Genomic DNA, 24058 nt, shown 5'->3' with positions numbered 1-24058 from the left:
GGATGGAGAGTAAGTGGTTAGCTAATTTTATACATTTTTTATAATTTTTTGAAGTTACTAAACCCATAGTGATTTGCAGTTTGATCCCTTCGAGAGTTGTGGCAAACGTATTACACGATTGTTTTCAGAATATAGTACTCCCACATGCGTTCTATCAAAGTAAACTTACTGACGAAGACGTTAAAACATATTGGCTGGAATTTCAGGTAATTGTATAAACCATTAGCATAAAGAATGGTCAAGGTTTTACTTATATTCCGATGTATCCTAGGATTTCTTGATGTAATTGTATCCTAGAATGGTCAAGGTTCTAACTTTTTTCTTTTCTTTTTTTTATTATTTTACAGAACCATGCTAACACTGAGCAATATAATCAAGACTTCGTCAAAGTTGCTTTTGGTAAAAGATGCAGGGGCAAATACGGTGATCATATAAACAAATTAAAAAAAAAAGAAAAAAAAAACCACCTTATTCCACTGAATCCTTATGGGAGGCTTACTCTAATGCATGGAAGGATCCTAAGCATGTCAAGGTTGCCAAGAAATGCTCAGAAAACTGCAAACAAGGGTATGAAAAGGCCCCACCACACATGCTAATGGATCTGTTTCATTTGAAGTGACTGTAGAAAGAATGGTAAATATTGCATTTACCTTGTTTACAGTTTGTAATTATTTTTAACTTTTTGAATATTCTTTGCAGACCAAAGAGAACAACATGATATGTCCTGGATTTACAGAAGCCTATAAAAGAACTCACACGCTAAAAGGCAAAGATTCAGAAGAAGGAGTGTTGTGTTCGCAGCGCGCCATTGAAGTATTGGTAATTTCATATTAATTTGCATACTAATTATTTGTCTACAACTTAAATAAAGAAAATGGAAACTGCCTTGCATCTATGCTATGCTTCTATGGTTGATTCTATGCAATTTTTGAAAAACCAAGGCAGTTGTGAAGGGGGTTTACCATCTGTTGAAATCATATTTGCTCAATCAACTTTGGTATTGGTTGTGATTCTTGACATATGCGAATATGCACATACTTGATTTGTTGATGATTTTGCATTTTGTTGTACCATATCATCTACTTTCATGCTCACAGAAAATATCTCTATCTCTAATCTCTATCTCTATATATACATATATGTATATATATTACCACACATACACAGACAAATAAGCAGAGATTGCTGGTATACCTTTTATCAAGGGCTTGGGTATAAGTATAACTGTGAGTTCCATTGGCTTTCTAGTTTCCACCCCTTATTTTTTGTTATTGCCATTTCACTCTTACTTATGGAATGAAGATATACTCGATTTTTTTTGGTTGTTTTAGTTTTAGTTGGCTACCCTTTTCTGCAACATAGAAGCTTTTCTTTTGCAGAAAAGCAAAGGAATAAAATTAGTAGCACACTCTATCCTATTAGTACTATATATAGGTGGCCATCAACCTACACAGTAAGCTTGTTGGTTTTGCACACAAATTTAAAGGCTTTGATGAACTTTTGATGGCTGCTCTTTTCTACAAGTTTGAAGCATTTCTTCCCCATAAAAACAGAGGATCTTCTCTCTTTCACCTTATTTCATTTTCTTGTTCCTCTACTTTGTAAGTTTGGTGAATTCATCTAACTCTATTTCCAGCACTGTTTTGTTGTAATTTGTGATCTTGAGATATTCTACAAATACTACTATATGTTATCTATATGCGCACCTTCATAAATATAGTTATATAGTTCTTGTTTTGTGGCAAACGAGATGTGGTATCCCGTGATTCATGTGATCTGTGATTGTGGTCCATTTGTTTCACAATGTGCTACACCTACATTCTTCTAAGTTAATTCAATTTGTATTATTCCCTGCCCCTTTGCTTTGATCATGATGCTTCACTCCCTTCAATGTCAAACTCAACCTACATTACTCAACATGAATTTATCATATTCCATGATATTCTTTATTTATTTCTCCTCCATTATTGTTTGCTCATATCACATGTACCTAGTGATACATATATAGAGTGGTAACCAATGCACACAGACAGAAGATTCCATCAGTATCTTACTAAAAAGGTTTCTGCTTTTAAAAGCGGAAGTCTTATGCATTTCTAGTTCAGATTTTGTTGGCAATGTTGGACATTGATACTAATTGCTACTCCATGTTACAAGAAAGTTACAACTATCATAAACATTTAGATTAACTGTCTAAATTGATTTGTTTGCTAATTTAGAATACTTACTACTATGTACTTGCTTGTTTAAAGGAGAAAGTTAGTGCAAGGGCAGTTGAATTATGGGCCAACGGGATAGAAGTTCCAAATTTAGATGTCATTTACTTTGAGCTGTTTGGGACGCTAAATAAGAGAAAACAAATTTCTGGAGCCGGACAAGCAACAAGAATCTATTTCCCTAATGCTGGCAGTTCGTTCACTGGTGGCTCAGTTGGAGTTAGCGCGGAAGAGGTCCAGCGACAGGTACAACCAATGCGAGAGCAAGTCACTATCGAGGTGCGCGAGGACATGGAGAAAAAATATGAGGCGTCGCTCGAGGACTTGGAGAAGAAACATGAGGCGTTGGTCGCTGATATAGAAAGGAAAAATGCGGCGAAACATGCCGAGTTAGTGAGATAAAATGAGGAGATGCGCTCAGATTTTGAGAGAAAGAATGAGAGGGTGTTACAACAAATGATGCACCTTAGCGAACAAATTAAGCAAATGAGAAGTGAAAAATAGGGTTAGTCATATAAATTATAGTGTAAGACACTATTATTACTTTTATGAAACTTTTGAGTTTTGTTACTTTTTATTTCATTTTATTATGTTTTATTTAATAAATTATCCATGTAATAATTTGTAAAAAAATAATATTAGAATTTATAATAAAATACAAAATGGACTAATATTAGTCCGTCACATTGTGGATGCTCTAAATTTTGATGAGGGGTATGTTTTACTTTTATCCAATTACTTCCCCTATTTGGCATTTATAATTTCATTTTAATTCGGCATAAGTTTTAAACAATTGTCTGATATTGATTTTATAATAGAATGTACTTATAACTAGTTAGGTGAATGGTCAGTCACTTTATTTAAAATAGAAAAAAAATAAATGAAATTTAAATCATAGATATTTAAAATAGTAAAATGACACATTATTTCACGGACGGGAGTATTATGATATTTACCTGTTCAATTAGGTGAAGTTAATAGTTTGGACAAGAAGATTTGAATTTTAAGAAAAGTCCATATTTACTAGTAGTCATCTTCTTATCCAAGTTATTTTTGAAGGATATCTACATTAAATTCAAATTAGTGACATGTGTCATTTCTTCAAGTGGTTTAGACTTATTAATGACTATAGTTATACAGTGAGTATTATTTCTACATCTGTGGTTGGTATTGTTAAAATACTTCACCTTCTCAATTTTGAATATAGTATATGAGCATCGTCAAAATTCTTTTTACATAAATTAGTTATTTTTGCAAGTGGGTTGAGAAAGAAAGAAAGCAGAAGGCCCGCAAACCGGATGGTGGCGACTTTATTGATTCTTTTATTTGCTGTCACGTTTTTTGTTTCAGAGCAAATATTAATTTATATTATTCCAATTTTACCTAATTAAAAATGTTAAATTAATCGTTATTCTCGAGAATATTCATATCCATCACTTTTGCTATACATGCTGTTAGCTGTATGCGATCTTCGGTTCCTACATTGCGTATATTGCAACCCAGGTTAATAAATTTTTATTCTTTCCGCGTCAAACCCTAGATTATCTTTCCAATTTCTGGCTGAAGATTGAGTCTTTCAACAGCAGACGCCCAATTTGGACTCAATTCAATCTCGAGGTTAGTTTCAAACCCCTATTTCTGGTCTTCCCGAATATAAAATTCAGTTTAACTAGGGTTTTTAAAGTTTTTTTCCCCTGAAATGTTCAACGATTCTGCTAGGCCTAGGTAAGTTTTTGGCAGAGTTTCCGTATGCCAATTATCTGCTTCATTAATTAAATACTGGGTTCGTCTTTCCTTTTTTGCAGCATTTGGGGACATCTGATTCAAACGAGGGAATTTTGGCGTATATTTAAATTAGATTTGGGTCATCATTTATTGTTCCTTTTCCAATTACTGGTTTTAATGCTGTTGATTTGGAAAGTCTTATTTTAAGAGAGATTGAGGAAAGAGCTGCGGATTTGGTTTTTAAGTGAGATTTGAAGGAAAGAATTAACTCTTTGAGTTTTCTGGGGGAGTCACAGGGAGTTTGCTAAGATGATGTCAAGATCTTATACCAACCTTTTGGATTTAGCATCTGGAAATTTCCCAACAGTGGGTAGGGAAAGGGACCGGAAGCGCCTCCCGAGGGTTATGACTGTTCCGGGGAATATTCTTGAGCTAGATGATGAACAGGCTAGCAGTGTTACGTCGGAAAACCCATCTTCACTTATTGGTGATAGGATCATCATTGTTGCAAATCTTCTGCCTCTGAAAGCAAAACGAAGGCCTGACAATAAGGGCTGGACTTTTAGCTGGAACGAGGATTCTTTGCTGTTACGGGTTAGGGATGGCTTTCCGGAGGACATGGAGGTGTTATACGTTGGATCATTGCCTGTTGATGTCGATCCAATCGAACAGGATGACGTAGCCAACTATCTTTTGGAGAAATTCAAATGTGTTCCTGCATTTCTGCCACCAAGTCTTCTGGAAAAATATTATCATGGCTTCTGCAAGAAGCATTTATGGCCACTGTTTCACTATATGCTGCCATTTTCATCAGATCATGGAATTCGGTTTGATAGGTCCATGTGGGAAGCATATGTATCGGCCAATAAGTTGTTCTCACAAAAAGTTATTGAAATAATCAATCCCGAGGATGATTTTGTGTGGATTCATGATTATCATTTGATGGTGTTACCCACTTTTCTGAGAAGGCGCTTTGTCCGCTTGAGAATGGGTTTCTTCCTTCACAGTCCATTTCCTTCTTCCGAGCTGTATAGGTCCCTTCCCGTTAGAGAAGAAATTCTGAAGGCCCTACTCAACTCGGACCTAATTGGTTTTCACACTTTTGACTATGCACGCCATTTCCTCTCCTGTTGTAGTCGGATGTTGGGCCTGGAATATCAATCAAAAAGGGGCTACATAGGATTGGATTATTATGGAAGGACGGTTGGCATAAAGATTATGCCAGTTGGGATTCATATGGGTCATATTGAGTCAGTTCTGAGACAGGCAGATAAGGAGCTGCAGGTTGAGGAGCTAAAGCAACAGTTTGCTGGCAAAACTGTGTTGCTTGGATTCGATGATATGGACATATTTAAAGGTATAAATTTGAAACTTTTAGCTATGGAGCACATGCTCAAGCAGCATCCGACTTGGCAAGGAAGAGCTGTTCTGGTCCAGATTGCCAATCCTTCCAGAGGAAAAGGAATAAATCTGGATGAAATAAATCGCGAAATAGGGGAGAGCTGCCAGAGAATCAATAAGGAACTTGGAAGGCCTGGATATGAACCTATAGTTTTTATCCATCGGTCTTTATCAATCAGTGAAAGGATGGCTTACTACAGTATTGCTGAATGTGTTGTGGTGACAGCAGTGCGGGATGGGATGAATCTGACTCCTTATGAATACATAGTCTGCAGAGAAGGAGTATCAGGTGCAGAACCAGGTTCAGACTTGAGTGGACCTAAGAAGAGCATGTTGGTGGTCTCTGAATTCATCGGCTGTTCCCCTTCCCTTAGTGGTGCTATTCGTGTAAATCCTTGGAATGTTGAATCAACAGCTGAGGCAATGTACGAGGCTATATCATTGGCCGAGAGAGAGAAGGAGTTACGACATGAGAAGCATTACCGATATGTGAGCTCTCATGATGTAGCATTTTGGGCTAGAAGCTTCTTACAAGATATGGAGAGAACTTGTGTTGACCATTTCAGAAAAAGATGCTGGGGTATTGGTCTTGGCTTCGGGTTCAGAGTGGTGGCACTAGATCCAAATTTTAGAAAGCTTTCAATGGATGAGATTACGTCATCTTACTGCAGGGCTAAAAGCAGGGCTATATTGTTGGATTATGATGGCACACTTATGCCTCAAAATTCAATTATTAAGACTCCAAGTGCCCAAGTTCTGTCTCTCTTAAACACACTGTCTGGTGATCCCAAAAATCTAGTTTTTATGGTCAGTGGAAGAGGAAGAGACAGCTTAAGCAAGTGGTTTCTTCCTTGCAAAACACTTGGACTTTCTGCTGAGCATGGCTACTTCTTAAGGTAAGTTGCATTGTTTTGTCTGCCCTGTCAAGTCTTAGTTGCTTTAAGCTATGGTAGACGTTCCTTTAAGTTGTGCATGAAAGATCCAGTCCGCATGGTCTGATGTCGTTTAAGATGAGGAATCCATGGAATATGATAGTAGCGTAGTCTGTATAATTCATGAGCTGATCAATGTACTGTATTCTGTTAGTTGAGAAATGCTCTTTATGGTTTCTACAAAACTGTTAGCTTGGAATGATTGTTTCCAAACTATTTGGTAATCGGTAGTTATTTTGCACAATTTTTTTTTTTATTGTTTATTTGAAAATGTTGTGCTAAAGAAAGTTGGTATTCTCAGAGGCGACTTTCTGCGGATAATGAGCATATATCATTTTTCTTGTTCTGTTGAAACCTGTTCTTTACCCTTTTTAATGTAAAGGTCGGTTTTCTTGCTCACTAAATCTGCTGCTATTTGTGTTTTTTCTTTTATACACCTCCTTTTTCAGTTCAAGTCATATTTTTTTTGTTTTTTTTCTTTGTTTTTCAAATCAGTTTTTGTTGCAAAATGCTAAATAAACATGCCTCATGCGGAAGCAGCATGCACTTTGTTATTCTAGGAAGCAAAGTCGTCTGGGTTGATTTGCTTTTGTTTCGGACATATACTACCCACACATTTTTCTAAAATTTATTTATAGTCCCTTTACGTATGGGCTTGTAATTTTTTCAGTTTCTTAAACTTCACCGTCAAAGTGTAGGCTATTTCCAGCATGTTGACATTTTGGCATCTGAGTGGAGGTGAATATGATTTCTGTTATTATATCTTTTGCTAAAGTATCTCAATCTCCTTGATTGATAGTAGTACTTTAGATGAGTGGGTTTCTCTTGTTTTCTATTCGTGCCATCTTCCTTTCTCAGTACATGTATGGGGGGAGGTGCTATAGGATGATTTCTCTGTGCATGTCATCATGGAAGTTTTAGGTCTCATTATCATTTGTTATTTACTCTTTAAGTTTTGATTTACTACAATGTTGGCAGGTGGCCACAAGTTGAAGAATGGGAAACATATGGCCAAGGTTCTGAATTTGGCTGGATGCATATTGCAGAACCTGTTATGAACTCATATACTGAGGCTACTGATGGTTCTGGAATAGAGAGAAAGGAAAGTGCTTTAGTGTGGCATTATCATGACGCCGACCCAGTATTTGGGTTTTCCCAGGCGAAGGAAATGCTGGATCATTTGGAGAGTGTTTTAGCAAATGAACCTGTAGCTGTGAAGAGCGGACAATTCATTGTGGAAGTGAAGCCTCAGGCATGTATTTTGGCCACAGACTTAGTCTCTACTCTTGTTTTAGTCTTTTTCTCTTCATTTGCTACTCATAAATTATGATTTTCCGTTTTAGTTTTCCCGCTTCAAAATCCTTCTTGTTTGAATGTCTCTGAGCTTCCTTTTGTTCTTTGTTCTTTAAAGTAAAGTGAAGCTTATATTAAGGTGTCAAATGTATGTTGATACAGGGTGTTAGCAAAGGCAGAGTAGCAGAAAAGATTTTGGCGTCCATGGCAGATAAGGGAAAACAAGCTGATTTCGTGCTTTGCATCGGTGATGACAGATCTGACGAGGACATGTTTGAAATAATTGGTAATGCAGTATCTAGCCGTATTCTGTCTTACAACACTGAAATATTTGCTTGCACAGTTGGGCAAAAGCCCAGCAAAGCGAAGTATTATTTGGATGACTCATCCGAAGTGGTAACTATGCTTGAATCTCTTGCTGAGGCTACTGATTCTCCCGCTTCATCTGACAACGAACCGGATAGCCCTCCCAGAAGGATTGGCCGTGTTACTTCATTTGTTTAAATCTACCTATTTTCCTCAAAGGAAGCTCTATGTGGTCAGCTACTGCCATCTTGCTTATATGGGTGTCCGGTTTCAGGTCCTGCAGTAAGGAAATCGTGCACTTTTTCTGTTTTCTCTTTTCCCATCACCTTGCTAATCATATTAGCTTTTAGGCCCATCCTATTGTGTTTGTTATTAAAGAAGTAGTCTATTTCTTGGGTGAACTTAGAGAGAAGTTTACAACTGGACAAAGTTCAGAAACACATCTTTCTTGTTTAAAGGATGGGCTATGCCATTGTCTGCAAAACTGGCTATTTTGAAGTAAAAGGGTATGGGCTCATTCTTATTGACAGAACTCTTTGGCATCCTCATCTGCTGGAACATCTAAACTATACTGGAAGAATCGCACCCAAAATCCTAGATGTTAAATAGTTGATGCTGATGGGAAAATGAGATGGGTCACGTTAACAACGGGTCCTTGAAGCTGAACGACTACGGGTGGTAGAAAAGGTGGTTGCATGAGCGCCTAGAATCGGGCTTTTTATGTTCAGTGCTTCTTGTACAGGTGGTATAACTCCCATTTCCTATCTTCTTTAGTTCCTTTGGGGAGGTTCAAGAATGTGAATATGGGCTTTATCATTTCAATAATGTCTACAGCAGATTGATGCTGCTATTGAATGTTGCAACTGATTTTTCGTATTCAATTTTTCCTTTTTCTATTGCCACTCTGTATTGTTGTTGAATTGTGGATATTTGATTGTTGACTTTGTTTTGATTCAGTAATTGAACTGTAGTTTCCTGGCCTATCAGCATGTTGACCATTGCTTAACTAGGTACTAATTTTGAGTAGTTTTGCTTTGAATTTTATTTTCACACCCTCAATTCTACTTGAGATTAGAAAGTTGTTGATTCAAGAAAATGAAATTAAGACAAAATCTACAAATTTGTGCCTAATTTGAAGCACGTAGGTTATGTCAGCTGTAACAACATTTTTCAGTGTGTACTGATCTTTACAAAAAAAGCCGAAAAAAGCATTGTACAAGTTGATGCTGGACTAGTAGTACTAATTTATACAGTTAGCGTAGCCGGAGTGGGAGCAGCTCTGTTTTCGACTGGAATTTCGACAAACTCCGAGAGAATAGCCCTGAACTCATCCCCGGTTATCGTCTCCTTCTCGATAACAACTTCCACGATCTTGTCTATGGCTTCGCGGTTGTTCCTGATCAGCCTCAACGCAATCTCATATGCCTCGTCTGAGAGCCTCTTCACTGCTGCATCAATGTCTTCCGCCAGCTTCTCTGACATCGAATTCCTTGCCATCATTCTCATTATCACATCGCTTTGAGCCGATGAGTCCATGAGCGACCACGGCCCGATGTCAGACATACCAAAAGTCACAACCATCTACAAACAAAACAAAGACACTTAGGAACAGATACACAGAGAGAAAGAGAGAGGGGGAGAGAGAGATCACCTGCTTGGCCAAACCAGTGATCTGCTGCAGATCACCAGCTGCACCGGTAGTGACCTCAGGCTCACCAAATATAACTTCCTCAGCAGCTCGACCGCCCAGCCCCCCTACAATTCTGGCAAAGAGCTGCTGTTTTGATATCAATGTTGGATCATCCGAAGGGATGAACCAAGTCAAACCACGTGCCTGACCGCGTGGAACCAAGGTGACTTTCTGAACGGCATCATGCCCCGGGGTCAGAGTTCTGCATCACATATATACCAAGAATTATTCATCAACGAAGTTTGGTAGAAAGTAGTATAAATCCTTACTCACCCACAGATGGCATGGCCTACTTCGTGGTACGCCACAAGACTCTTACTCTTGCTATCAGTCATGACCGTCCCCTCCATTCCAGCGACTATCCTATCAATTGAGTCATCGATCTCTTTAGACGAGATGGAAGTCCTGCCACGGCGGCCAGCCAGAATAGCGGCCTCGTTCAAGAGATTAGCCAGATCCGCTCCACTGAAACCAGGTGTCCTCATGGCTACCACTTCAAGTGATACATCAGTGTCAAACTTTTTATTTCCTGCGTGAACCTTCAAGATCTCCGTTCGTCCCCGAACATCTGGGACATCAACACTCACCTGCACAATCACAAGCATTCATTCATCAATATAATATACATCACAGAAGACAGGCAGACAGACATAACGAGCATTTTTACCTGTCTATCAAACCTTCCTGGCCTCAGCAAGGCAGAGTCGAGAATATCTGCACGATTAGTCGCAGCAACCACAATAATACCCGTGTTTCCTTCGAAACCATCCATTTCTGTCAGCAGCTGGTTGAGAGTCTGCTCCCTTTCATCATTTCCTCCACCAATTCCAGTTCCTCTTTGACGCCCCACTGCATCGATTTCATCAACAAACACAATACATGGAGCATTCTCCTTGGCCTTCTTGAAAAGATCACGGACTCGTGAGGCACCAACTCCAACAAACATCTCAACAAACTCAGAACCCGAAATAGAGAAAAAGGGAACACCGGCTTCACCAGCAATTGCTTTGGCTAGCAAGGTCTTCCCAGTACCGGGAGGGCCAATGAGAAGAACCCCCTTTGGAATACGAGCACCCACAGCTGTGAATCTCTCGGGCTTTTTCAGAAACTCCACCACCTCCATAAAATCTTGCTTTGCTTCATCAACCCCAGCAACATCATCAAAAGTGACACCAGTGTTTGGTTCCATTTGGAACTTAGCCTTTGACTGACCAAATTGTAAAGGGAACCCGGGGCCTCCAGGCCCACCCATTCCTCCAGGGGACCGTCTCGAGAGAAAGAAAAGACCTCCAATCAAGAGTAAAGGGAAGGCCAAGTTTCCGATCAAGTTAGCCCATAGAGAACCGGAATCCTCTTGTGCATTGTGGGCAGCAAAGTCAATGTTCTTCTCCCTAAACTTCTGGAGAAGCTCCTGGCTGAGGCCCGGGAGCTGCACCCGCACTCTTTGGACACGGTTACCCAACTCAGGGGATATAGCCTCAACAATGGCAATAGTTCCATTTTCAAACAAATCGACCTTAGTTACTCTATCCTTATCTAGATTCTCTAAATATTTAGAGTACGACATCCTTGAACTCGAGACACCTTCATCATCAGCAATAGCTTTTCCATTGCCAAGTAATGAAGGTAAGGCAAGGCCAGCATTACCAAGCACCAATTTCAGGAATCCTCGTCTTCCTTCACTGGTCTTTTGACTCAATGATGCTCTAACATTAACTACTCTAGACGTACTACTATATAGTGGAATGCGTATAAACTGCTTGCCATAGATTTCTTTGCTAAAACCTTTTCTGATACTACCAGCATACAATCCGTTTCCCAGTATACATGCCGATATGGCAGCCATATTTGCTCCTCTGAAAGCAAACAGTACTAGCTTATTAAGTGATCATCAGTGATACTTAACAGTATTATGCAGATCTCGAGCAATGGAAACGACATGGATTAAGAAAAGCATTATTATTTTGTTAACTTGGACCTAAAAAGTTTAATACTACATGAAAAAAGGTTCTTTTTTCAGCAACCAAATACTATATGTTGCAAATGTGAAGGCTCTTCAAACAAATCTTATACCATGCTAAAAATTCGTCATGGAGTTCATTATAGCCATAATCACCAATAGCAAACAAAACAAAAATTATCATTAAGCCCGATTAGTTAATTACCAAATGATTGGGATTTATATCCATTGCTTCTACTTCCTCAGGTAACTTAACATCGAAAATAGCACAAAAGCAGCAGAACTCATAAGAAAGGAAAGAAAGCATCAACCCGAAAATAAATATCGGATCTTTCAACTAAAATTAACGAAATACTCTCAACCAGTGCACAAATTCAATCATAGAATGATGTGAGTAACAACTGTTAGTGTGCGATTAAGATAAAAAAACCCAGAAAATATTTAAGATAGACACCAAAATTAGTAATCGAGGAAATCAAGAAACATACCTCAGACTTGAGAGAAGGTGATTGTGTTTTACGTTGAAGGTGGAGGAAAGGGATTGGATAGGATTTGCAATTGGAACACGTGGCTTTTTGCTTGATAATGATTGGTCTGATGTGACTAATTTTATTTACTCCATATTTAAAGGTTTAGTGTCAGTTGATAAGTATACTAGTATTTGGTACTCCAAGAGAATGCTAGTGATGCACTTGTATTAACAAAAAAAAACTACTGAATTCGTATTAATCTAAACGAAGGATGATTTATTCTTAGTGACACGATTATTATTCGGTTAAAAACATAAGACATACTTTGATATTAAACTCAACAATTAATGCCACTTTTAAAATATTTGAGTCGGAGAACCGTCAGTTTTAAACTTTAAATCTAAATAAAAAAATTACTTCATGTATAATTAAAGTAAATAAAATGAGCGAAAAATTTTAATTACAAAAACTTAATTTAGTTGCAACATTCTGAAATTGTCGATAATCAAATTATAAGTAGTACTACTAATATTTATCAATTTTAGGGTACACATTGAATAAAATTAAAGTCGAAATGTGTGAGCTAAAAGTTTATGTATAAAGTATAAACATTGTGTTCTTTTAAATACTGCTCCCCTCGTTCCAGATAATTCGACCCAGTATTTCATTTCGGGTCGTCCCATATAATTTGTCCCACTTCACTTTTACCATTTTTGGTAGTGGACCCCATATTCCACTAACTCATTCCTACTCACATTTTATTATAAAACTAATACTTTAAAAGTAGGATTCACATCCCACCAACTTTTTTAACTCACTTTCCATTAAATTTCTTAAAACCCGTACCGGGTCAAAGTGTCCCAAATTATCAAGGACGGAGGGAGTAATATTTACTCCCTCCGTCCCATTGAAGATGACCCACTTTCCTTTTTGGTTTGTCCCAATCAAGATGACTCATTACTTAAAATGGAAATCCCTTTATCTCTACTTTATTCTCTCTCTCTTACTTTACTCTCTCCACTTAACACACAAAATAAAGTTGCATAAAATCTCGTGCCGCCCAAGGAAGGGGTTATCTTCCTTGGGACGGAGGGAGTATCATAGTATCATTGTATTTATAAATGAAGCCTTCTTGCAATGTATAGTATATTGTCATCACAACTTGTCTCAGTGTCTGTAAGCATTAAGCAGTACACACAATAAATACATAGTGGAGTATAACTAAAAGAGGAGGCGCCTGGAGGAGGCGGAGGCGGAGGCGGAGGCGGCTGCTGCTCTAGGCTGAGCGCGTTCGACAATGACGAACCTGCAGACGGGGCATTTCCCCTGGCTCTTGACCCAGGGAACGATGCATTCCTCATGAAACATGTGGTTGCAAGGTGTGATCGTCACGAACTGCTTCGTCTCGAAATCCTCCAGGCAGATGGCGCACCTTTTGCCTTCGTCGTCGCTTCCAGCAGCCGCCGCGGACTTGTTGCCTAATCTCTTGATTATGTTGTATATGTGGGGGCTGTAGAGCTGCTTCCTCAGCTTGTTCACTGCCTGCTTCTGCTCTTCCGGGCTCAGCTTCGACTCCTCCTCTGCGGACGACCGCGTGTTCCACGGCTGGTGGTACGAGTCCTCGATGAGGTGGAAGGGATGAGGGGCTGCCGGTGGAGGGAAACTGCATCAACCACCATAACTGAATTTCAAACTGTTTCCATAATTTGTGAAAGTTCATATGTAAAATACATGTGTTTTTGGATTTTCTATGAATAAGCCTAGTTTGACTCGGCTCAGGATTTAAGAAATGTACTGAAAATTAGTGAAAGACAGATCCTCCTTTTTATGTAAAGTTAATGCGAATCACCTCGCAAAGCCATGATCATGGCCTCCGTTGAATCTCTCCTCAACTAACAGCCATGGATTTCTTGTTCCTCTTGGATTCTGAACTCAAACAGATATGGTAAAAAGGCTTTAGAACTAAAAAACTGCAGTGTGTTTATCTTTCAAGATTTAAGGAACAAACCAGAGATCTGATCGGAGGAAGCAGGCCGGATCGATTAACAGGCAGATAAATCCAGTACTCCTGTCCGAACGGCCAACTTTCGGGAGGCCGGAAGCCTCCACTCATGTTGATGGTTTCTTACAGTGGTTGAATAAGAAATGGATTAGTTTAAGTTTGAGGTGATAAGGTGTTCTTATTTAGAGAGGCTGTGGAATTTTATCTTGCTTTTTCGTGTTGTCGACATATCATTTTGTGCAGTGTGGGTTGAGATGCCCTTTTTCTGGAGATAAGAAGATTCATCGCTCAAAATCAAAGCAAGGAATTTGATTCTGCCAAAATATAGGCTTCAAAACTACAGTTATTTGAGAAAGCCTTTTCCTTTCCTCCAATTTCGTACTAGTATTTTGTTTTATGAGCCAAGCCGTTATTTGAGCCTTGAGGATATGATTCTTCTTACATCTTAGTTGCATCAACTGTCCCCTTTTTCAAGCTGAATCGTGTCCGTTAAAAACTCTAACAGACGTTTACTTTAGACAACAGGTTAGACTAACAATATAGGAGTATACGATATGGTTCAAAACTATTCCATTAAAACAGAAGAGAAAAGGATGATGCAGAGAGTTTCACATTGCAGATTATGAACTCCAGAAAATGTGCTTGTTTTCAATGGTGAAGAAACTAAAATCTACAAACATGAGAAGGAAAATTGATATTTAAAACCGAGGCGCACCAAAAGGTCTAGCGCCTAAAAAACTATAGTCCAACCAGTTTCCGATCTGCAAGTCAATGAAAAAAATGGTCAGATATCACAATAGCAAAGAGTGATATCAAAATGGCATATAGAGTGAAGTATACCTCGTGGTTAAAACGAGACCTGTTGGCGTATTCATACTAAAGTCGAGCAGAAGTCATCTGCTCATTGTCGAAGACAGATAGAAGTTCCAGAATATAGATGATATCGACATAAAAGCAACGCGCGCTTGAAGAGGAACCGCCCTGTAAGTTTTGCACAGCGTTTCAATAGTTAACAGCTTCCCTTATGAGGGAACAAACTAATTCAATGAATGCTTACACAATTGAAAAAATATATGTCAAAATAGAAAGGTTTGCACATACAAACAACTTGCTTTTCAAAACATAAGGAAACGGTTTTTCTTAATTTCTTTTTCAATTTAAGAAGATCAAAACATCCTTCACTGCTATAATTCTTTTGTTCTGCAATAGATATTGCAAACACTCTCCGAGGAGGCGAGAACAAAAACATACCCGAAATTCAGTATACTGACCGGAATCCAGAACTTAAAACCTGCATGGAAAAAAATGTCAAAATTAGACATGTAAGATCATAAGGAATGCAGATCATGAGTGGACACTAAGTTAGAAAAAAGGATTACACCTGTAAGTAGGGTAGGGAGGGCATCGTTCTTGTATTTATCCGGAAGTTCAGAGAGTTTCCCTAGCCATAAATTATTCCACGCAAAAATAACACCAATTACAGTCGGACCTAGCACGACTTGATTCAACACGACCTGAAAAGGGAGCCAGAAGTGACATTTTGTAGATCATGTACCAAGATGTGTGCTCTTGAGAGGTGAGAAGGCCGGAGATAAAGGTACCTTTGCCGTCAGGTTCTGAAAATTTTTCTGTGGCATAAAATGATCAAGGAGTTGGTACCATGCATATGAACCAGGACCATAGAGCAGAAATCCATATGAAGACATCCGGAGGGCTCGGATATAGTCGTGTTCAGAGGAAAGTGTGGTTATGATATCCTGCGAGAGCGAGTTAGGTTCATATCAGAGACTGAAACATCTTATAAACTTAGTGCATTTGTTTCTTGTGTTAATGACAACTGCTAATAGCAACTAATAAAATTAGGTCCCGACAATCTGGAGCCAAATGAGCGAGCTTCAGAAGGGTAGTAATCGCAGTCATGTGCTAGAGTCTTTAATCATCAGCAGAAATTAGTAAAAGTCCTAAGACATATCAGTGTGTACTACAGAACTTGCTTCATGCACACACTGACACATAACTATACAGAACAAGGCAGTTACCATGTATGCTCAACTATGTTATGCATCAATATGTTATATGTATAAACCAAGGGCAATAAATTGTTAGATAAATCATTGTCTGAGATGCCTCGATTCTATGACTTCTATCTATCCTGTTCTCTTTCTAACCAAAGTTCTATTCATTAGATACAAATAGAACCCTCAAATCTCTACAAACTGGTTCATTAGATAGGCACCACCAAACATGATTGTGGTTAAAATTTAAATGAGAAAATCCCATCCATATTGGGATGTGAGATATCCCAACTCCATATCCATAATATACAACCATTTCTGATGTATGGATAACAATTAGACTAGAATAAGAGATAAATCGCAGCAAACTTAGTGAAAGTCCGATCTCGTATCTCTGCTAAAACCATAGAGAGAGGAGGATCAATAAACATTAAAGCGGCACGAGATTAAGATGAACATGTCACAGATATGCATACTGAGTGTGTATCTGTGTGAAGCAACTCCAACAAATAAATGAAAACAGTTGTGATCAACATTAAGCCTCTGATTAACATACACCAACTTAGCATCAAACATCAAACTTCTCTTCAGCTAAAATGTACTCCATAAACAATCATTTATTGAACTACTTAATTGAAACAAAAACTAGCAAAACCAAAGATTCAATTTTGACCCAAATATTCCAACCAATCTCAAATACACAAATTCGCAGCATTCACTCGAGAGTAAACTTAACATCAACCAGAACTCTCTCTCTCTCTCTCTAACCTTGATATCTCCAGAATTGGCGAGAGTATCCTTGTTTCTGACCCAGCGGTGGCGGAGCTGGGCAATGGTGTCTCCGGTCAAGCAAAGGACGGAGCTGGTGGCGGCCTGCTGGAGCGGGAACTGGTAACCGCCGGCAGCGGCGGAGTCTACTGAATTGGAGGGTTTCGATTCTCTTTTCTTATTACTCCGCCGCCGAAAATTATGGTGAAATGGACCCATTCCCCAGATGCCGCCATTCCCAGCCACGCCCAAATACCCCATTTTTGCAGCGACGCCACAAATTCAAGAAGCTGAAATTATAATTTCATGTGGTTGGTGCTACACCAATTCTTTCTTGCTACAAGAATTCTATACTTAAACTACTATCCAGGTTAAAATTAATTCATTTCACTCATATTTTATTATAAAATTAATATAAAAAATTAGTCCCACATTTCACTAACTTTTTCAATCATCTTTCTTTGCATTTCTTAAAACTCGTGCCCGATCAAAGTGCTACTCCTAATAGGGGACGAAGAGAGTAATTAAATTACTTTTGACTTTTGAATTTTAGGGCGTTTGGTAAGCCTAGTGGAAAAAGTAGTCATAATACAAAATTACTCATAAAAATATTAATTTGGTTAACCCACTCGACTTCGTGTTAACAAACACCCATTTAGATTGTCGGACTATTTGGATATGTGCTATTTGTATAGTAAATTGTTCGGATTGAAACTCGTTGGATTAATAAAGCTAAAATGATTTCAAATTTTTTTACTACTACTGCTACTTTTGTAACTTTATGTTTCTAGATTCTTTCTACAAAATAAATATACACAAAATAAAGATAAATGTACAAAATTTATACAACTATATATTGATTTAACAAACATAGTACTCCCTCCGTCCCATAAAAGTTGAGTCGTATTCCTTTTAAGTTCGTCCCAATAAAGTTGAGTCACTTCCTTTTTTAACTAAAGACAAAACATCTAATCACTCTTACTTTATTCCATCAATTACTTTACTCTCTCTTATCTTTCTTACTTTTTCCATCTCTCCTATATATTTAATATAAATTTTTAATCTCCGTGCCCAAAAGTTTTGTCCTAACTTTTATGGGACGGAGGGAGTATTATTTTATAGGGTACACTTATATTACTTATAGCGCCATAATCCAAAATGAAGACAAAATCTACATCCTTAGATTTTGTAACGAATGAATGAGATTCTCACGAATTTCAATAAATAGTAGATAAAATATCAACAAAATGATAAGATCGTTATTTAGTTTAACATATTATTTTTCATATTTTTTATATCAATTTCCATTTAATACGGTTATAGGCTTTCTAAAGTTCAACTTTTATTGTCATCGAGCCAGACATGGTCTTGTAATTATTCATCGCATTGTTTGTAATGTGTCTACATATAATGAAACTTACTCGATATGGTGATATAAAAAAATAGAAAATTTGAAAAAGATGCATTCTTTAATATGAAATTGGTAAAATAAGATAGACAACAAGAGATTGAAGTATTACGGGTAGAGAGTGTAATCCACCTATTTAATTAAGAAAAACTAATCAAAAATAGAAAAGAATTAATTTCAGGGAATGAACCAAGTTGACTATTTTTTGAGAACGAGGGACGTACTCCATTATGTTAGTGAGTTATTAGCAATAACTTTCGTGATTAACGTACATGACTGTGCACAAGACTGAACTTGTGGATGGACTCTAAAATCTCTTCATTAGGAATGTGTTAATTAAGTGCAAGGCATTAGTTAATTAGGTTAATAAAATATTAATTAGTATAAATAAGCTTTAATTAGAGTATATTGTGATAATTAAGATGTTTAAAATAGTTACCTATAAAATATATTTTGATTAAGAAATAGATATCTGTAAAATATTTTGGTTAAGATGTAGATATCTATATTATGGATTAACATATCCATTGCCATGCATTTACGAATTTCACATAAAATTTTCAGATTTTCACAACAAAACGTCGAAACCTATTCGGATCTCAGTTGAAATTCTAGATTTACTGGAAAAATGAACTCTCTTCAGTCTTCATGGATTATCGCCAGATACTAAATAAACTCCCTTCCTTTTCTTTTGTAATTTTGATTGAGCTGTTGCTTTCATCAAGATTTAACTTTACTCTTCACTATCTTGCAGCTGGTTTATGTAACAGAATCAAATCCGGTAAAGGAAAACGAAAATGTTGAATATCACATTCTTACTGAGTACCAAAATCAGCCCAGAGAGTTTGGTATTATCCATTTTTTCAATTCATTCTTTTGATTATAACAATTTGTATTTTATCTTCTGTTTTATGCTTCTTGTGTTGTGTGGTTATTTAGTTTTGTTGCAAATAGTTTCAGTTCTGTTTAATTAGTAGTGAAATTTGTTCCTGAAAATGACAGTAATTGGGTGGTAAAATCATAAATGGCAGAATATTTCATTATTTTCTGTGGTCGTTTTAAGGTAATATTAAAAATCCTTGAATCCAAAATCTATAGTTTCTATTTCAAAATCTCTGTGCTTGATGGAAAATAACAGCATATCACATTCCTATAAGAAGAACAGTACTTTATATTACTTTATATTAGGGAATCGTAATCTAAGAAATCCAAAATGTGAAGTAATCTTGTTATCACTCCATCAGTACTATCCCAAGTGACCATTTACTTGTAATGGTCATTTACAAAATTAAATAACCAAACAAGTTCAAATTTAATCAATCTTCAAAATAAAAAATAGATTGATAGTATCTGTCTACCTATCTATTGAGTGGACATAAGCTACCAAAGTTTCGAACATAGATTGAAATTGTGTGAAATGATCTATCACCCTCCTATTTTGGCTTTTGATTTCCATACATGTAATTCTACCATATCCGATTCCCATTATAAAGTTTGAAGTGGATCTTTAAAGACATGTTTGAAACATGATGCATCTGTAATTTCCTTCCCTGAGTTAAGGCACACGTTTTTCACAAAGAAATGATTCATCTTCCCCTTGATTTAATTATTTGATGTAGGTTATGAAAATTAAATGGATAATACCATTTAGTTATATTTAAGAAGTTGCAGCATGTTTGATAATTTGATTTTAATACGGAAAAAAGTTTTTACAAATTAGGTATGAGCTTGGAGGGAGTGATCATCAATTCATTTAGAATCTTATCTGTCTTAAACTGAAACAATGATGAAACATAGAAGTTGTTGAAAAGCATGGAACTCTCATTCATTTCACAAAATCTTGAAACATAATACTACTTCATTTGAACTATGTATCCATATATATATATATATATATATATATATATAGGATTGTGATCAATTGAGATTTTTTATGCTAATTGAGAAATGAGATGCAATATCAGCCACTCATTTTTATTAAATGAGTGGTCCAGATTTTTCCACATGGAAAATATCTTTAGATTAATTAATTATGAAAGGGCAGAATGGTAATATCATAGTAAATTTTATTCAATAAATATTTGTTTTAATTTTTAATTTTAATTTTTTATTAATTTTTTTTAATATTTTTAAAATTATTATTTATTTATTTTTATTTTTTTTAAATTTTTTTAAAATTTTTTTAAAATTTTTTTTAAATTTTTAAATTTTTAAATTTTTATTTTTCAACTACATATACAATTCATGTCAACTACACACATATGATGTCAACTATGTGTACAATCCATGTCAACCATACACACAATTCATGTCAACTACACACATATAATGTCAACTATGTGTACAATCCATGTCAACTACATATACAATTCATGTTAACTACACAGTATAATGTCAACTACATGTACAATTTATGTCAAACAGTATTTATTGAATAAAGTTGTTGACATTTGATGTGTAGTTAATGAATTGTACATGTAGTTGAAAAAAAAAACGAAAAAAAACGAAAAAAAATAAAAAAAATAAGAAAAAAAATTAAAAAAAATTAAAAAAAATTAAAAAAAATTAAAAAAAATAAAAATAAAATTACAATTATGTCCCTTTGTTGACATAAACTACATGCTGTTGACATTTCACAAATATTCTGGATGAGTGGTTGAGATTGCATCTCAATTCTCAATTAGGTTGATAAATCTCAACCTAACAAGACCCTATATATATATATTTGTGTGTGTGTGTGTGTACTCACTTGGGCAACAATGAGGACACAAACATGTCTAAACATAGTTTTGTGGAGAAATGGTGATTACGGGGTTATGTGTAGTTTGTAAAGTTTCACATGCATGATGCATCAACTTTGGGGTATCGATGATATTAGGAAAGTCCAACTCAAATTGGATTGCACGAGTAAGTTAGGGAAGAAAACCATAGGTCGATTGAGGTAGATATTACATAACATGTACAAGATTACTAATTTCAGAAGTAAAGAGAGAGACATAGTAAATTCTATGAAAAAAGGAGACTTTGGTTGCACAGAATACAAGTGGAATGGTGTGAGCCCTGTGTCATTGGGGGAGATTATTTTATAAAATGCATGTTATCTTTGGTAGTTATTGTGTATTCTAAGTGAAATCTAACTATAATCGGAGAATAGTCACATTTGTAATGTCGACTTTCATGGTAGAAGATACAATCTTTTTAAAGTCTTCCTTTTTTATCAAACGAGTTATTATTTATCCCACATCGAACTCTTACCCGAAATACTCTTTTTTCTCACCTATATATAGTCTTTATCCCACATCGAACTCTTACCCGAAATACTTATTTTTCTCGCCTATAAAATGGTTTTAAGTTTCTTTCTATTTTTTACATCTCCCATCTAAAATATTTCTTATTTAAGGGTATTTTTGTTAAAGTGGTCGATCATAGATGGCGTCGCGTGGGGCTTCACAAATCGTTCAGAGACGGTCATTACCAAATGTAAGTGTGCTCATTCCTTCTATTTTATCTTTTGCTTTCTTTCATTTTATCAATTTAGGGGTGCAGTGTGCTCTTCTTCTTTTTTTTCTGCTCCATTTCTTTTATAATTTACACTATTCTTTTTTTTTTCATTCGTTTTTTTAATTATTATAGAATTGTATAACTTTTATTGTTCTATAAAATCTGAATGTGTTTACTGTGATGGATAAATTATGAGTGATTAGTGATTACAACCTTTTTCTAGAAGTAATTTATTGTGTTTTGCAATGTTAATTGTCGATATGCACACTATATGGTAGTTATTGAAATGATGTAATAGTACTAATAAACAATGCTTGTATGTATCATTAGACTAACTTGGTTTGCACTTCTGCACTTAAAAGTGTTCTGAACTCCAATAGCTTGCTTGCATTGAGTGTCGCATATATATTTTTGTTTGAAGTAATTATAGAAAAGACATAAAACATAATCATATACTAATATTAATAAACAATGCTTGTAATGTAACATTTGACTTACTGGGTTTGCACTATTTTGGTGCACCGAAATAGTGCAAACTTCTGCACCTAAAGTGTTATGAACTCATTTAGTGCACTTCACTGCACTGCAGTGCACAGAACTAGTGCAAAATAGTAATAATGATATAATAGCAAATTTTTGTACTTTGTTGCCTTACATGACTGTGTTTTAAGGCATTACTATCTGTGTTGATCTAATTTCACGTGTTTTCAGATTGTTCCCTCGGAGTTTACCGACTCGATTCATGGAACTGAGCCGCAAGAAATGGCCCTGCGTGACTCTAATAACAATCTATGGCACCTCAAAATAGAAAAATTTATTGATGGTTGGTATTTCACAGACGGTTGGGTGAAATTTGTAGAAGATAACATGATTCAAAGGGGTGATGTTTTATTCTATCAATCCTGTTCTGAAGGTGTGCTCAATTTTAAAGTTATGAGTCCCTCTGGCAGTGAAGATGTCAGAATTGAACGTCGCAATGTTAAGACCACGAGATTGCCGATTGTAAAAGTAGAAGTAAAAACTGAGGATGTAGAGGCTGGTGATGAGAAGCCTCCTGAAAACCGAGGCACGGAGATGGTGGTGGATGGTGAGTTCTACTTTGCATTTCCTTACAGTGATGATATTTAGTTAAGTGATTCGTTGTGCATATGTTGTTTATGAATTGTGATTGCAGTAGCTGGGGAGGCCGGTACTAGCAAGTCTGGAAAGAAGAGGAAGAAGCAGGATTACTACGGTGAGGAGATTTTCAAACCTGGGGGTATGCAGCCGCCCTTGAACCCTTACTTCGTGGTGGATGTGAGGGAAAACAGAGCAAATGAGATGGTAAGTTGATCTAATCGATGCGATATGTCAATTTATATGTCTCCTTATACATGTTTTCTTTATGTTGTCGTGACAGCACTTCCCAATAGATGTGATCAGAGACCACAATATCCAACTCCCGGAGACTTTGTTGCTCGTGGATCCGAAAGGGAGGACGTTTGAGACAAAGCGCAGATCCTGGAAGGATGGTAGAGTGAACTATAATGGAGGGTGGAAAGCCGTCTACCGAACGAATATGTTGAAAACAGGTGACAAGCTCATATGCGAGTTCATCGGCAATGGCAGCGGCGTAGGGGATATGCACCTCAAGATAAGTGTATTTTCATTGCAACATAGGTAGCAAAAGGTAGGGATGGTGAAAGAAAGCACAAATATTTGTACAAATTTTTAGTGTTTTTTTTTTAATGGAAAGATTAGGACAATGCAGTAAGATTGTGTGTTGTAATAGAATTTAGGTTCAATAGTAATTTGTTGTGATATAGAAACTCCAATGCTTGATCAAACCGCTGCACCGAAATGTTGTGCAAGTGCATATATTGTGTGTGTATAGTGTGTGTTTGTGCATGTGCATAGTGTGTGTATAGTGTGTGTGTGCATGTGTATAGTGTGTGTGCATGTGCATAGTGTGTGTATAGTGTGTGTATGTGTGCATGTGCATATTGTGTATGTATATAATGGTCTAATAATTGTAGAATGAGAAATGGAGAAAACATGATCCGTTTGCGCCGCCACATGCATTATCCTTCACATACCTCTCTTAATTGCTTTCCATGCACAATAAGCTTAATATTATTGTTATACGAAAAAAAAATGTGTATCGTTGTTAATTATACTACTCCCTCCGTCCGCGAATAGGAGTTCCATTTCTATCTGGCACGGGTGTAAAAAAATGTTAAGAAAAGTGAGTGGAAAAAGTTAATCGAATATGAGTTCCACTTCAGCACTTGTATATTTTAGTTTTAAATGATATGTGAGTGGAATGAGTTGGTGAAATATGTGACATTTTTACTATTTATAGTAATTGTGAACAGAGACTCCTATTCGCGGA

General features: G+C 36.6%; 5 protein-coding genes across 5 annotated transcripts; 2 read left to right on the top strand and 3 right to left on the bottom strand.

The window, feature by feature from the left end:
- Positions 1 to 3641: 3641 nt before the first annotated feature.
- LOC125194453 (putative alpha,alpha-trehalose-phosphate synthase [UDP-forming] 7) lies at positions 3642 to 8856 on the top strand. The gene is made up of 4 exons (XM_048092679.2): positions 3642 to 3833; positions 4022 to 6238; positions 7253 to 7526; positions 7730 to 8856. Exons 2-4 carry the CDS (start codon positions 4251 to 4253, stop codon positions 8069 to 8071), a joined length of 2604 nt encoding a protein of 867 aa, XP_047948636.1. The 5' UTR covers positions 3642 to 3833; positions 4022 to 4250; the 3' UTR covers positions 8072 to 8856.
- A 131-nt stretch (positions 8857 to 8987) lies between these two features.
- Positions 8988 to 12005, bottom strand: LOC125194454 (ATP-dependent zinc metalloprotease FTSH 2, chloroplastic-like). Its single transcript, XM_048092680.2, has 4 exons — positions 10231 to 12005; positions 9837 to 10150; positions 9525 to 9765; positions 8988 to 9454 (listed from the first exon to the last, which is right to left on the bottom strand). The coding sequence occupies exons 1-4, from the start codon at positions 11407 to 11409 to the stop codon at positions 9119 to 9121; spliced, it is 2070 nt and encodes a 689-aa protein (XP_047948637.1). The 5' UTR covers positions 11410 to 12005; the 3' UTR covers positions 8988 to 9118.
- A 1117-nt stretch (positions 12006 to 13122) lies between these two features.
- LOC125196592 (uncharacterized) lies at positions 13123 to 14238 on the bottom strand. Its single transcript, XM_048095175.2, has 3 exons — positions 14002 to 14238; positions 13843 to 13919; positions 13123 to 13656 (listed from the first exon to the last, which is right to left on the bottom strand). The coding sequence occupies exons 1-3, from the start codon at positions 14104 to 14106 to the stop codon at positions 13215 to 13217; spliced, it is 624 nt and encodes a 207-aa protein (XP_047951132.1). The 5' UTR covers positions 14107 to 14238; the 3' UTR covers positions 13123 to 13214.
- A 312-nt stretch (positions 14239 to 14550) lies between these two features.
- LOC125196591 (Peroxisomal membrane 22 kDa (Mpv17/PMP22) family protein) lies at positions 14551 to 17109 on the bottom strand. Its single transcript, XM_048095174.1, has 6 exons — positions 16779 to 17109; positions 15597 to 15752; positions 15377 to 15509; positions 15247 to 15286; positions 14836 to 14976; positions 14551 to 14756 (listed from the first exon to the last, which is right to left on the bottom strand). The coding sequence occupies exons 1-5, from the start codon at positions 17037 to 17039 to the stop codon at positions 14889 to 14891; spliced, it is 678 nt and encodes a 225-aa protein (XP_047951131.1). The 5' UTR covers positions 17040 to 17109; the 3' UTR covers positions 14551 to 14756; positions 14836 to 14888.
- A 4506-nt stretch (positions 17110 to 21615) lies between these two features.
- LOC125192309 (B3 domain-containing protein REM20-like) lies at positions 21616 to 23513 on the top strand. The gene is made up of 4 exons (XM_048089845.2): positions 21616 to 21666; positions 22399 to 22774; positions 22862 to 23010; positions 23087 to 23513. Exons 1-4 carry the CDS (start codon positions 21616 to 21618, stop codon positions 23348 to 23350), a joined length of 840 nt encoding a protein of 279 aa, XP_047945802.2. The 3' UTR covers positions 23351 to 23513.
- The last annotated feature ends 545 nt before the right edge of the window (positions 23514 to 24058 follow it).

This window comes from Salvia hispanica, chromosome 4 (assembly GCF_029641045.1).
Source record: "Salvia hispanica isolate PSC_SH4W2 chromosome 4, Shi_PSC_v1, whole genome shotgun sequence".
Taxonomy (NCBI): Eukaryota; Viridiplantae; Streptophyta; class Magnoliopsida; order Lamiales; family Lamiaceae; genus Salvia; species Salvia hispanica.
This window is presented reverse-complemented; position numbering and strand designations above follow the sequence as displayed.

Excerpts from the sequence above, each read along its gene's own strand:
- LOC125194453 (XM_048092679.2), top strand. The coding sequence starts at position 4,251 with ATGATGTCAAGATCTTATACCAACCTTTTGGATTTAGCATCTGGAAAT. Across the intron at positions 6,239-7,252 it reads GAGCATGGCTACTTCTTAAG|GTGGCCACAAGTTGAAGAAT; the intron begins GTAAGTTGCATT and ends CAATGTTGGCAG. Across the intron at positions 7,527-7,729 it reads TTGTGGAAGTGAAGCCTCAG|GGTGTTAGCAAAGGCAGAGT; the intron begins GCATGTATTTTG and ends ATGTTGATACAG.
- LOC125194454 (XM_048092680.2), bottom strand. The coding sequence starts at position 11,409 with ATGGCTGCCATATCGGCATGTATACTGGGAAACGGATTGTATGCTGGT. Across the intron at positions 10,151-10,230 it reads CAGGAAGGTTTGATAGACAG|GTGAGTGTTGATGTCCCAGA; the intron begins GTAAAAATGCTC and ends GTGATTGTGCAG. Across the intron at positions 9,455-9,524 it reads TCACTGGTTTGGCCAAGCAG|ATGGTTGTGACTTTTGGTAT; the intron begins GTGATCTCTCTC and ends TTTTGTTTGTAG.
- LOC125196592 (XM_048095175.2), bottom strand. The coding sequence starts at position 14,106 with ATGAGTGGAGGCTTCCGGCCTCCCGAAAGTTGGCCGTTCGGACAGGAG. Across the intron at positions 13,920-14,001 it reads TTCCTCCGATCAGATCTCTG|AATCCAAGAGGAACAAGAAA; the intron begins GTTTGTTCCTTA and ends GTTTGAGTTCAG. Across the intron at positions 13,657-13,842 it reads CATGATCATGGCTTTGCGAG|TTTCCCTCCACCGGCAGCCC; the intron begins GTGATTCGCATT and ends TGGTTGATGCAG.
- LOC125196591 (XM_048095174.1), bottom strand. The coding sequence starts at position 17,039 with ATGGGGTATTTGGGCGTGGCTGGGAATGGCGGCATCTGGGGAATGGGT. Across the intron at positions 15,510-15,596 it reads TTCAGAACCTGACGGCAAAG|GTCGTGTTGAATCAAGTCGT; the intron begins GTACCTTTATCT and ends CTCCCTTTTCAG. Across the intron at positions 15,287-15,376 it reads CCTCCCTACCCTACTTACAG|GTTTTAAGTTCTGGATTCCG; the intron begins GTGTAATCCTTT and ends TTTTCCATGCAG.
- LOC125192309 (XM_048089845.2), top strand. The coding sequence starts at position 21,616 with ATGGCGTCGCGTGGGGCTTCACAAATCGTTCAGAGACGGTCATTACCA. Across the intron at positions 21,667-22,398 it reads AGAGACGGTCATTACCAAAT|ATTGTTCCCTCGGAGTTTAC; the intron begins GTAAGTGTGCTC and ends ACGTGTTTTCAG. Across the intron at positions 23,011-23,086 it reads AAAACAGAGCAAATGAGATG|CACTTCCCAATAGATGTGAT; the intron begins GTAAGTTGATCT and ends TTGTCGTGACAG.